This window comes from Sesamum indicum, linkage group LG9, assembly GCF_026168435.1.
Source record: "Sesamum indicum cultivar Baizhima isolate 11 linkage group LG9, ASM2616843v1, whole genome shotgun sequence".
NCBI classification, from domain to species: Eukaryota; Viridiplantae; Streptophyta; class Magnoliopsida; order Lamiales; family Pedaliaceae; genus Sesamum; species Sesamum indicum.
The window spans coordinates 6,889,788-6,903,497 of NC_142665.1; the positions used below are offsets into that span (position 1 = coordinate 6,889,788).

The 13,710-nt window shown below is 35.2% G+C and overlaps 2 protein-coding genes across 4 annotated transcripts; both read left to right on the top strand.

The window, feature by feature from the left end:
- The first annotated feature begins 3,576 nt into the window (after window positions 1-3,576).
- On the top strand, window positions 3,577-7,798 carry LOC105171143 (protein LATERAL ROOT PRIMORDIUM 1). Its single transcript, XM_088885443.1, has 2 exons — window positions 3,577-5,301; window positions 5,469-7,798. Exons 1-2 carry the CDS (start codon window positions 4,548-4,550, stop codon window positions 5,810-5,812), a joined length of 1,098 nt encoding a protein of 365 aa, XP_088741569.1. The 5' UTR covers window positions 3,577-4,547; the 3' UTR covers window positions 5,813-7,798.
- Window positions 7,799-10,821: 3,023 nt separating this feature from the next.
- Window positions 10,822-13,287, top strand: LOC105170929 (uncharacterized). Of its 3 annotated transcripts, none has more exons than XM_020696956.2 (4): window positions 10,822-11,214; window positions 11,787-11,908; window positions 12,214-12,318; window positions 12,608-13,287. In XM_020696956.2, the coding sequence occupies exons 1-4, from the start codon at window positions 11,143-11,145 to the stop codon at window positions 13,023-13,025; spliced, it is 717 nt and encodes a 238-aa protein (XP_020552615.1). In that variant the 5' UTR covers window positions 10,822-11,142; the 3' UTR covers window positions 13,026-13,287. The 3 variants fall into 3 exon arrangements, with proteins under 3 accessions (XP_020552615.1, XP_020552616.1, XP_011090171.1); XM_020696957.2 differs by having other exon boundaries at window positions 11,790-11,908; XM_011091869.3 differs by having other exon boundaries at window positions 10,823-11,214; window positions 11,784-11,908.
- Window positions 13,288-13,710: the final 423 nt, after the last annotated feature.

A 13,710-nucleotide genomic window follows, 5' to 3' on the forward strand; every position in this document is an offset into this window, starting at 1 on the left:
TATGTGAATTAAAAATCATATTTAAATTTTATTTCTTTTAGTTTTGTGATGAAAAAAGAGAAGTTTATTAACACAAGAATGAGCCCACTTGCCTTTTTCTACCAAACTAATATACATAATTAATGTTTTGAGAATTGCAGCATTATTTAAATTTGATGTCAACTTGGAATAACTTCTAAGAATAGCAAGTACTAAGATCAATGCTTCCCTATGTATACAATTATTTTATTATTTATTTATATAATTAATTAATTATGGTGCTTAGTGAAGTGTACCATTTCACCATAAAAAGGAAACCCCACCAATAAAAAGCCAAGAAAGGTACAATGACTTGAAATTAAGACATTTTAGGCATAAATTAATTAATTAAATTGGAGATAACATTGAAAATATGATGATGGTGGGACAGACACTTGCATTTTTGGATGCCATTTTTATTGTGAATTTGAAATTCTTAAATTGTAAATTTTTTCATTCAAATTTATGGAGATATTTCATAATTATTGATCCATTGATTAATTATACATCGTCTTGATCGATCTTAACTATCTTATAGTGAATCTTAATTAATTAATAATTTAAGCAAATAAAAAATAAATTAAAACGAGCTCTTATGAGATCTGACATAATTACGTATACTCGTCGTTATTGGAAAAATTACAAATACCCTCCTCGTGTGATACAATTATATAATCTTTTGAATGGAGTTTCGGAATTAATTGCCAACTTTATTCTTGTTGTATTTTTTAAATTAAAAAATGATAAAAATCGGACGAGATGGATGAATTTTTTTAACAAGATTATAAAAAAATAATTCATAAAGGTATTCTGAACAGTTTACCACAAAAAATAAATAAAAAGTTAATGGAGAGTAACGGATTGAATTAGTTGTTAGACAACTGTTAGAATTATGAAGATATAAGTATTTATTAAATAATAATAGGTATTTATGATTATCTCAAATTTTAATAAAAATTTACAATAAAAAAAAGGAGGAGGAATTGATGTTTTTATGATGAATTAAGGAGGAATTGATGTTAGTGTTGCATGCAGTAACAATAATGGAGGTATGATTGAAACCAGACACAGATGATTAACACAGCTCTCAAGGTCTGGGGATTGGGACTTAGAATTTTCATTCATTTCATTTCATTTCCCAGTTTCCTCAATCAATCCTTTTTTTTTTTAATAAAAAATAAATAAATAAATTTCTAAAATTGTAAATAAAATAATAATTAATAAAAAGGCTGCATGACAATATATTTCTTTTTCACTGTGTAAGAGTCAACTCTTGACAGAGTAGCATGGGCGGTCGTGATGCACTGCACTACTTCTACATTTGGATTTAACGTCTGATACTGACTTTTCACTCTTTCTTTTTCCTCTCTACTTAACCATTTTCTTTCATTCTTTCTTATATATATATATATATATATTTCATAGTTATGAAATTTTAATTTTACCATTTGAATAAGATTTTATTAACTTTCATAATTAATTAATCATTGTTGGATTGAGGTATTGTTCGATTTGACTAAAATAAAGTAGCATGTAAAGATTGTGGCACGTGATTGATTATTTATAATAATTCAATTCTTGAAATTGTTTTTACATTTTATAGAACGGTAAATTACAATAGACTCTCTTGAAATGTATCATAATTACAAATATCTTTTGGGATTAACGACCGTCTAATAAGTATTCTTATAATAGGCTGTCACGAGAAGGTATTTGTTATATAACTGTTAAATTTAAAATAGTATTAATAATTTTTTAAATAATAAAAAAATCTTTGTAATTATTAAAAATTTCAAAAAAAAAAGTTGTTATAATCTACCCTTATATAAAATTTGTGTCTTATAACCACATGGCAATCTTAAGGTGGATTATAGCCAATGAACAACCTTAGAGTCGGGCTTATTAGACGGCTTTAATTCTTTCGCTCCTACCCAAAAAGTTTCATCTCTAATATGTAATGAAAAGAGTTGTTTGTACTAGAATATATTTACCATTTAGCCATGACAACTTCCTACGATTACAAAGACATAGTTGTAGTAAATAATCATTAACCACCGTTTACACAATTATTGTTAGCTATAGTTTTCGCAAATTTGACTAAAACATTTATTATAGCTTAAAGCCGTGCAAAAACATTTTGTTGTGGCCCATAGCCATGATATAAATGTTTTCATGATGAACAATCTGAATTTTTATGTCGTTTTTTATTTAATTATAATTAATAATAATTATTTATTATAATTTTAGTTCATAATTAATAATAAATTTTCTTGGAAGGAATAAAAATGAAAGACATGTCCTCTCTATTTGAAACAAGGTTGGGACAACCTAAACAATTGGTTCCCAATTTTATTAGCACAGCATATCTTGTCATGTCCAAAAACATTACATATATGCCTCATCCTCTTAATTTCTTCAATATATGTAGAGTCATGTGATTTAAACAATATCCCAATTAAAATTCAATTGATCCGATAGTGTTAATATTTTCTTGTAATAAACTATTCAAATTGTTTAAAATTATTTTATAAATCTCGATTACTTACGATTATAATAACATAATTAAGAAGAAATATCGAGGATTAGTCTGCCACCTCGAATGCTTAAATCAATTTTTAAAGATAAAAATAGTAAGTCCAAAGACGATACACGATGCTAATATGTTCGTGGAAATAGTAAATGTTAGGTGGTATGTTCACATGAAGGAGGTTAGGGTGCAACTGTTCAAGTTTAGTGTGACCTCTTACATGTCAACTACTGTTCAGATTATTATGACCCTTTCTCCAATACCTATAAAAAAAAAAAAAAACTATTGTTCAGATTATTATGTATTTGATTATATTTCCGGACATGTTTTTCATTGATTTTTTTATAGATTTGAATGACTCATTTGCCCTTTACTCCAATGGTTTGCAATGCATTATTTTAACTAATTAAGCAGCGGGATGATATTGTCAACTCGTTCTTTATATCAATATTTTATTAAGAAAAATGACCCTTTTGCCCCTTTCGTGTTGGCTATCATTATGCAAATACACTCGTTAATATCAATACCATCTACATTTGTCAGCTACTGTTCCGATCATTGTGTACTCGATTGTATCGTCAGACATGTTTCTTGCTGAATTTTGTATTTGTAAATGACTCATTTGCTCCCTATTCCATTGATTGGTAATTCTAAGTATTTAAGTTGTTGGACGATACTGTCAAGCACGTTTTTTAATTATTAATTTTTTATAAAGAAAATGACCCTTTTGCCCCTACCATGTTGTCTATCATTATTCAAATGCACATTAAAGTATCTAAATTTTGTATGATCCACAACTTTCATGTAAGGGGGGAAAAAAAAAGAAAGAGAGAAGTATGAAAGTTTGTCCAAGAGAAGGTTGTTGGGGTGACATTTTAGGATTTAAATTAAGTCCATATCTTTGGAATGGAATTAGATGGTTGCTTTTAGGAGCATTTTTTTTTCCTATTGGGAAAAAAAAAAAAGAAAAAAGAAAAAAAGAGTTTGGCATGTGATCACTTTAGGGCTTCAAAAACTCTCATCACAAAAACCTACACACAACACTACCAAAGTTCCCATCTTTAACACACACAGTCTCTCTCTCTCTCTCTGTCTCTCACTAAAACACACACACTTTTGCTTTCTCTCTCTCTCCAATAATCACAAAGCCATAATCTTTGCGAGAGGGAGGGGGAACCCACCTCAATTTTCACCTTTCTGAAGAGAGAGAAAGTGAGTTATTGATGATGGAGAGAGAAAGGTCGGCAGCAAGAATACCCAACATCACAAAATACTCAACATAGAGTAGAGTCTCTCTGTAGTGTATGTCTGTGGGGAGGAGGGGGTGTCTCATCTTCTCTCTACTTTCTCTCTCTCTGCGCTCTGAGTACTGGCATGGGAACCTCTCTTTTTTCATCAAAAAAGCCAAAGCGACAGCAGCAGTAAAGTAGCAGTAGCATATGGAGTAGAAGTTGAGCAGAAAGAAGACGACTACTGTATCACTACTAGTAATTGCTTGCTATTTGCAATCTCTCTCTCTATTCCTTTCTCTATCTCTATCTCTATTTCTCTCTCTGTCTCTCAATATCTTCTTCTGCTGTGAAGAATTTCAGAGACCCCACTTCTCTCTCTCTCTCTCTCTCTCTATTTTTTTTCTTTCTGTTTTTCACATAATAACGACTCCCTCTTAGATTCTTCAAGATTTGGGAAAGAGTCACCCCCTCTGAGCTTGATAGGGACGTTCATGAATTTTGTATCTCTTTCTATGTATTTGTATATGCGGCTGTGTTCGTTCTTATTGTAGTGGAGATTATTTGAACAACAAGATTAAAAAGAAAATTCAGAAGAATCTGCAGTTGTGGCTACTACTCGGCGGCTGCCTTCCGATTCTGGCGCCTTTGCGGATTGGGTGGCTTCATCTTCCGCCTCAGCGGGGGACCTCTCCTTAGGCTTCAATGCGGGCCCCGCCACCGCAGCGGGTGGCAGCGCCGCCAACAACAGCGGACCTGCAGCCGCTGGGGGAATGTGGTCGTCCGCCGCGGCTTCCACCAGGCACATCAACTGTGGCCTCCCTCCCGAATTCTTCTTTGTCGCGCCGGCTTCTTCTTTCCAGCACCACCACCAGGAGGCCGCTGCCGCTGCGGCCACCACGATCAACTTCGACCCTCATTCGCTCAACGCTTCCAATGCCATCGGCGTCGGCGTTGGGGTAGGTGTGATTCCTCTCCTGACAGCTACCCCTTGTGTCACGCAGCCGAGTATTGCCGGCGGTGCTGCGGCGGATGAAGACTTGTTAAACAACGCCCGCAGCCGCGCTGCCGGCGGGGGTATGCAGCTGTGGCAACACCAGCAGGGACAGAATTCTTACAACTTGAAGAAACCCATGATTCTTGAACATACAAATCTTCTACAAACTGGAAGTGGAGGAAGTAGTGGTGGTGGAATTGGAGGATCTTCCTCAATGGGAGCAACCACTTGCCAAGATTGTGGAAACCAAGCCAAGAAAGACTGTTCACACAGGAGATGCAGAACTTGTTGTAAAAGTAGAGGCTATGATTGTGCTACCCACGTGAAAAGCACTTGGGTTCCCGCTGCCCGCCGCCGCGAACGGCAGCTCATGGGCGGCAACCCTGCTGCTGCGGGGTCTTCACAGTCTACCTCGGGTACCAAGAAACCTAGACTCGGCGGCGCATCTCAAACTACTACAACTGCTTCTCATACTTCAACTTCTAACACCACACCCCCGAGAAGCTTTGAAACCAGCTCTAGCCATCAAGGTATCATCTTTCGCCATTTCAGCTCTTCTGAAATTAAATTTGTATGGATTGAGTATTATAATTTCATGTCTGACCTAAAAACCATGCCCGAGAAAAGAACAGTAAGAAAAATAGAAACTTTGTTCTTTACATGTATATAATCTTAGTTTTGTTTGGTTTGTCTGTAGATGCAAGTTTTAAGGATTCATTGCCAGGCCAAGTTCGTGCACCGGCAGTTTTCAAGTGTGTGAGAGTAACTGCACTTGATGACGGGGAGGATGAGTATGCATATCAGGCGGTGGTGAGAATAGGCGGTCACGTTTTCAAAGGTTTTCTGTATGATCAAGGGGTTGAAGGAAGAGATGGGCTTCCGAATATATCCGAATTACACTTGGGCGGCGGCGGTGGAGGTAATGGTGGTGGGCGGAATGGAGCTTCCTCTTCACCCCCAGTTCTTGATCCTTCTGATATATACGCCGCCTCGGGTGGCGGGTTGCTTGGAGGATCAAGTTATGGTAACCCCATAAATTGATTTTGTATCAGGGTCTCTGAACTCTGATGATGAAATGACATTTATTATCTCTAATTACCACTGTTGGTAATAGGATCTTGATAATTCTTCTTCCATGCTTTTTCCATTTTTAACCATTTTCTTGACTTTTGGTTTTCTGCACTTGCCTCTAGGCACCCTAGATGCCTCACTCATCTCCACAAGAAAATATTCTCGTCCGTCAATCAATCACACCGCAAGTGTAGTATTATTACACCTATTTTGGGTTTGATAAGCATCTGACATATAACAAGTCATGTAATACACTTGTTATGTGATTAATTTAGATTTGACTAAAACACTTTTAGTCATTCTTGGAAGGAAGAGTATTACACCGTCAATAAATTAATTCCTTTTCTTACACTAGCCAGGCTACATGTTGTCTATATGTATGTATGTTTTGTATCAACACACTTGCAAGTAATAATGTAAGCAAGTGTGCATAATAAGTACTTGTGTTTATGAGAAACTCATGACTTGAAATATGTATGATATTAATGTTACTGCTCTTGATCATTCTATGAACCTTATCTTGTCCCATAACATAATATATGTCTAGCGATCAATCTTTGTATACTGTTTTCCATTTTTGCTAGAAATCATGATGTTTTCAGCTTGGTTAACTTCCATGATACGTGAGTTTGTTATCTTATGTGGCTTCACTTTGTTAGTGTGTGTGTGATGGTCTTATATATGTAACACTTAGAATCTGAGCAGGGAACAATTATTGTTTTGCTACTTTAGACTTCAGTTGTTGCAATGTCCCCATCATATGTTGCTGAAGAAGCATGAGCAGTGAACGGATTTCGCTTTCGGCTCTCTTTAGTGCCATTTGATCATTACATTAAGTTACGGGCTTGTTCCTTTTCCAAATAAACTTCATTATTTGCCTGGAACTGGTGTTCCTCATTGTTTTCCATTTCCAAATATGTGTTCAAAATTTGTCGAATTATTGCTGAATGATCATCTGCTAGGGACTCGGGCTTCGAGCATTCTTGATGACCATTTTCTCGTTGGCATTGTTTTAGACATTGATTTGAGTGGTTTGTAAAAGTTGAATAATTTAGCGAAAATCTAGTGCCTTCACTTTCCTCCATGTTCCTATATTATATATATATAGGACAAAGTAGTTCCGGCGGTGTATATTTGACATGTAAAGATGGAAGATTATGTGTGAGAATTATGCAGCATTTGCTGACTCCTGTGGATTAAACAATGTTCTCATATTCTTTTATATACACAATACTCGCGGATAGGATTTAAGTTCTAATGGCCAATTGACTTTTGTGCTGCGTGCTCATCATGTGCTGTCTGCCTTTAGATGTTCCGATAATTTGTTATTACGGTCTCAGTTCCTAATGTATTGTGTATGTCATGTGGTTCGGAGACACTCGCTGTAAGTAACTTATTCTTTTCTCCATTTGTCGCCTTGAATTCGTTTATGCTGTCTAATTCCTGCATCTTTACCTGTCTTTCGGCATAAAATATGAAACATATTCTTGTCTTTATCCAGATCAAAGTTTACATGTGGGAGTTTTTGAATTGCATCCTTCAACTTTAGCACATGTAGAGATGATGACCAGAATGCGCCGCGGCCTCGGCTTTTCTAGGGGAAAAGGTTGTTTTGTTGGATTTTATGCTACTTATTTATCAGCAGGAAGTTGCCATGAACTTTCTGGGCTTATCAGCTTTTAGCTTAATTTTGCTGATCATGGCTTCTTTTAAGTTCACTTGGGGCTGATCAATGGAGCTGAAGAAACTTTGAACAAGAAGTTGCTTAACTTCTCATCGTATAACAATTGGGTACCTTCTCGAAAACATCTCCGATCTTCTTGTATGCTCGTTTCTTGAAAACGATTCGTGTTGCTTCTCTGAATTCAAGACTAGCAACATATGATCGATCCTTTATTACATTAAGATATGTGGATTATGTACATGAAGATATACATACGATTAATTTTAACAGCAGTACTGCATATAATACAAATAACGTGTATATATTAAATGAAATACAACACGGAACATTGAAAGTAAAGAGGTTATGAGCATTTGAAATGTCTTGTTGCAACTTCATTTCTCAATTTACTTTCCTCGTCTCTTCATTACTTAGACTTATTGAAAAAATGGTTGTACTTTTATTGTACATCTCCACATTGTAATAATTCTATGTGTGCTATTACACAAACTTAGTTCACATTCTTAAAAGTCCCATAATGAGTTGGATATGATCCTCTCCAACGGTCGACTATAGAAGAAAGTTGTTTAGGGCTTAGTTAGGGTTAGTACGAGGACTGCTTTTCTTATACCCTTCTCTTTTTATACCTTGTCGTCGATGTACGTTGTTTAGTTGCGTCAAATCATGTAAATTTGAGTTGACTTCATATTCTTAATTAATGTTTTTTTTTTATATTCAATGACTTGTTACCCTTTAGAGATGGATTATTCGTGTATTTGATACCTGTAAAAAACAATCTTATTTTTAAAAAACTTTCATCGTATTTTATAGTCATTGAATTTTATATTTAGGTATTTCACCAAAAGATAGGACGGACGATCAAAAGCAAATTTATATTATGAAATGATTGCAGAAGGAAAGTGATATAATTTTTCAGAATCATAGAACTAGTTTGTAGTTTATTTGAAACTTTAGTGATGTTAATGTAATTATCGTTTTGCAGAACTCATCCAGACAAGAATACGCATACAGCCTTTAGTCATACTTTGTATCATAAATGTTATTTATAAAAAAAACGATAATTATACTATTATATTTGAATAAACTGTTTAATACGTTAATAATTTTTTTTAAACTATAAAAATTAGTTAAATAATAAATTGTAATAAATTCAAATAAAGTTATACAAATATTTTTGTAAAAGGTTATACTAAAACTTGAGGGAGGTGTAGGCAATTATGAGTGATAGGAAATGCATCAAGACAAGAAGAGGGGCACACGGCATAGCGTTGGTCATTAGTGATGAACGCATTTGTCCGAACAGGAAAATGGAAATGGTTGTCGGAGGGAGTGGGAAAGTGTTGGCCCCAAGACAAATGGTTGTGGTTTCCTCCGCAAACTTTGCATGCTCATGCTGCTCCCAAATTTTAACTCCAATCTGATTCTTTTAAATTTGAATAAATTATATAATAAGTGTAATATTTATCGTATCATTGATATACAGTTTAAAAAAATAATTAATCACATATATTTGCTTTATAATTAATTTGGTTCAATCAAACTTGATCGGACTAAAATTTCTCTACTCTTGCTCTTCTCTTCTTCTCATAAATCATCTCCCATCCTCACTTTTCCCTTTTTTCTGCCCTCCAAATTCTAATTAATTATTTCTGAATTGGCCGATGTAGACCCATCTCTCTTATTTTTAAGCATAAATTGTACTGACACTAACAGTATCTTTTGTAAATTATAAATACATTCCTTATTTAGAGGCAAAACTTACACAAATACATCTTGAAAAATTATAGTAATGCCCCTCAGAGATTATAGCTATAATTTTGTAAAGGGATAATTACACTTTCCTCCGCCAAGGTTTGGTACAATTATACCTAGATCCATATGGTTTGAAAAATTACATCTAGTATCCATGAGGTTTACATCTATCTAAAAAATAGGTCATCTGTTAGTCAAAATCCATGATTTGTTGATATTAATATATAAAAAAAAAATGAACAAAAAATGATATTTAACCTCAATTGACTTATTACTGACTTATTGCAGGTTAAATAATTTTTTTTTTTACTAAACTACCCTTATAAGTTATAACGGTGAAGACATTTCTCCTCACATGCATTAACATGCAACGATGTATAAGGATAATTTGATCATACAAAGATTCATTCTACTTGAAATAAATCAATAATAAGTCAAATTGGAGGTAAACATAGACTTTTATCCATTTTTGTTAATAATATCAACAAATTCGGTAACCATTTTGACTAATAGGGGGATTTATTTGTTAGACAGAACCAAATTTTAATTACAAGTACTAAATGTAATTTTTCAAACCACGAAATATTTAAATGTAATTACACCAAAATTCATAAAACAGTAAGTGTAATTATCCCTTTTATAAGTTATAAGGAACATTTGTATATTTTAATTAGCATAACCTTAAAGAGTAATTTAGCCTAATTGCTGGGATGTGCATGGAATAATTTTAGAGGTTTAATTTAGTGTGTTAATAAATACCAAAACCCTTCTTTTCCAATTCTTGTGATCAGGGTTCTCATTCCTCTTTGTTGGGGCCTACTCATGCTGGGTTAATTATTTTTTTATTAATAAAAAATAAATAAATTATATTAATTAAAATATAGTATTGAGCATTTTAGGCAATACTTATTTTGTCATGGTTATTTATAATAAATAGTATACATAGATTAAATAATTCTGATTTCTACTACATAATTTGGATATATTAATTAAAAGAAAAGATGCAATTATCCAAAAAATTGACAAAATTAAACCTCATAAAATTTCTTGAAACCAATAATTTAATTTTGAGTAAATTAAATGGACACTGATCGAGGTTAGGCTAAAACACACATATATTTCTTATATTTTGTAAAATTACAAGTATACGACATTGAATAGGGGTATAACTGTAATTATAATTACAACAGCAAACACGTGTAATTGTAAAACAAAGAGAATATACATATTTTGATCTAATTTAACTGGGTGTCAATATAATTTGTCCAAAGTCTATATGCAATATGAATCCTTTTTATCATTTTCCTTTTCTTAAATCAATTTCTTAATTTTACAAATAAGAAAAAAAAATCAATTTTAATTGAAAAAATAAGTGAGAGCTGCCTCTCAAACTAGTGTTTGACCTGTAAGAGGGGAAGGTAGGTCACCCCCCACCCCCACCCACCGAGAATGCAATACGTACAACACCGCAAGCAAGAGGTACATACGCAGAAGCAGTTACAAATGTTGCTCATATATATATATATAGTTGAAAAATGAAAAGAATACATGTGATTGTGATCCGTATCACCGCCATTGCACCTCGGGTTCTGCCTGTTTGCCCATAGCCCGTATGCTCTTCTCCACACACTTCCTCTCTTTCTGGAATCAGAATTATCCTCAAGAATCCTCCATCTAATTCTTCTAACCTTTCTTTTTTTTTTTACTTCTTTTCTCTCTCTCTCTCTCTCTCTCTCTCTCTCTCTTTTTTTTTCCCCGTGTGTAGATAACAGCAGCATCTGTATATATTGATTTTCGTACTTGGAGTCCATAGTTTTTTCTTTGTTGTTACGTTTTCTGTTGTGTAGAGTAAAGCAAGATCACCATGTCTGCAGCTGTTGTAATCTTGGATCAAGAACTAGATAAGGGTGTTCAAGATCTCCAAGTCCAAGATCAGGTTTTGAGCTCTGTGCCTCTGTTTTTGGCTTCCCATTTGTTGAATTTGTTCTTGTTTTTCTGTTTTTAATGGGTATGGAGAAAGTGAAATTGGGGATGAAGACTTGGGGTGGTTTGCTTTGGATCGATGTTATGTTTAATTGATTCCATGGGAAAAAACAGGAGCTTTAGCCGATTTAATTTGGTGGGATCTGTCTCGGCGACTAGCATCCAAGATTTTGTTGTTTCGTTTTTCCAAAGATTCGATGTTCTTATCGCCAACCTCAAGAAAAATGAATCAGAAAAGGAGAAATTCATTGAGCCATATTGCCTGGAAAGTGTTTGTGAAGAGATGATTGATTTGTTAATCATGGCGGCAAGATTAGTAGTTGATGGTTCCCCCTTTTTGGTGTTTGAATTCTTTTCATTTCTTGGATTTTGGGGGTGGGGGGGAGTTATATATACATACACGTATTTGCGTGTGTGTGTGTGTGTGTGTGTAAGTTTCTTTCAAGTGTTCAACTTGAGTTGATGAGTAACAGTCATGCGGATGCTTGTGTTGATAGACTGATTTGAATCTCTGGATTTTAGAAGCAGATTCGCCCAGTCGGCTGTGGAACTAGCAGTACTAACAGCATTCATGACTGCGCTATTTGCCTAGATCAGATAGAGCTTCATGAATCTGCTACTATTAAAGGTTGCGAGCACGCCTACTGGTTTGTCCGAATCTCTATTTATTTACTCGATCTTCAGTGAGATTGAAGTCTCTACTTTACATGCACTCTGAAAGTGATGGAAGAAAGAAATGATTACTGAGATTTGATTTCTGTTGTATACCTGGAAAATCTGTGGATTGGAGGAATGCATGATGTATCAGTGAATTATTGACATATAATGTTTGTGTGTACTTGAGCAGCGAAGTTTCTTGGTTTGGAAGTGATAGTAGTATGCCTTGAGTTGGCTGTCGCAAATAAGACGGCATGCCATTATTGTTATTTGATTGGTTGTCTTCTTTGTTCAGTGTGACATGCATCTTGCGCTGGGCTTCATACAAACAAAAACCGACGTGCCCTCAGTGTAAAACTCCGTTTGAGTTCCTCAATATTCATCGCTCGCTTGATGGAAGGTACATGACGCATCTTTTTAATCTGGAGAAATTTTAGTAACTTGTACAGCGTCCTAACTAGTGCATCTGAGTTGGACGGGTAGGTCAGAGTGACAGTGGGCTGAAGTTAAAGGATATGCTTATGTTTTGTTCTGAAAACTCGGAGATCTGGTTTATATGTTTGTGTTTGATCTGTCAACATATTGTAAAAACTAGCTGAAATGTTTTAGCATGAATTGCCAAACTCTTGAGGCTTTGCAATTTTCATTGTTTCTTTGGTATCCTTACAAGAATGTTACTTGTTGGGCAGAGTTTATGATTATACGTTTGAGGAGAGCGTATGCCTTCTTCTGCGAGCTTCATGGTTTAAGCCCATGGTTGTGGTGGAACGGGAGGAGGTGGATGAAGATCTGTATGACTTTTATTATGAGGATGAAGAGGAAGATCTGGAGGAGGTTTACTTGGGTAGCTCCTCAGGTATACGCATCGGAAACCGAAGATGGGGAGACAATGGATATGTTAGGGCAGGAAGGCAAGAAGCGAGACCGGTTTGTCGCCAGCACCTCCAAGATTCAGGTGCCGGTCCATCTCGCCAGCCTAAAAAGAAAGAGGGTGCAGTGAAAGAAACAGTTGGCCGACGTGCAAAACGGACTTTGAAACGTGAAGCTGCTGATAAGGCTGCTGCAGTGAAGCACCAGCAGCATTTGGCAAGGTTGGGACGCACGTAGGCCTGATTGCATGAGGGAGAAACTCTCCCGACTATGGTTCCTGGCGCTTTGTACAGTATTCAGTGCCTTTCATATGCGAAAATAAGGATACTTTGATGTGGGATATTAGAACTTGGGGCCGCATCATGTATATCCCCCCCCCCCCCCCGGGTGTCTCACCAAAATCTAAGCCCAAGTGCTGTACATTTGTTCGTATAAACAATTCTAAATTCAGACCCATCTCAATTTCAGAATCTTCGAATTTTTTGGGTTTGCCTCAGAAGGTCCAATTTTAATTTGCTGGATTATCATACTGAAATTTTTGGTGCTAGCATGGCATAGTTACTGGTGTAAAGATGACTTCCAAACCATTTGAGAGTATCACTTCATGCCAGCTCTCAATAGATTCTTGTTTCGTTAGTGTCTACGAGTATTGTTAGATTTCATGGGTATTGTTTTTCCCTCTACTTTGACTTTATGTTTGAGCAAGGGGTTGTAAACATGTAATAAATATTGAGTGAAGTAGCTTGGCCCTTTCGGCCTCTAAGACAGCCCAGAAAAGGAAACTCTTTTGAAGAATTCTTACCAATACCTGATCATATAGAAAGGCAAATATACTTGTTTTGTACATAAAAAAGGGTTCCCGCATAACTCAATTGAAAGACCTGTGTAAGGAAAATTCTTGCAGGACTTAGCATTGCCAAGT

What these genes read in the sequence shown, in the direction of transcription:
- LOC105171143 (XM_088885443.1), top strand. Translation starts at nt 4,548, where the DNA reads ATGTGGTCGTCCGCCGCGGCTTCCACCAGGCACATCAACTGTGGCCTC. An exon ending in AACCAGCTCTAGCCATCAAG is followed by an intron (nt 5,302 to 5,468) that starts GTATCATCTTTC and finishes GTTTGTCTGTAG; the next exon opens with ATGCAAGTTTTAAGGATTCA.
- LOC105170929 (XM_011091869.3), top strand. Translation starts at nt 11,143, where the DNA reads ATGTCTGCAGCTGTTGTAATCTTGGATCAAGAACTAGATAAGGGTGTT. An exon ending in ATCTCCAAGTCCAAGATCAG is followed by an intron (nt 11,215 to 11,783) that starts GTTTTGAGCTCT and finishes TCTGGATTTTAG; the next exon opens with AAGCAGATTCGCCCAGTCGG. An exon ending in GGTTGCGAGCACGCCTACTG is followed by an intron (nt 11,909 to 12,213) that starts GTTTGTCCGAAT and finishes TTCTTTGTTCAG; the next exon opens with TGTGACATGCATCTTGCGCT.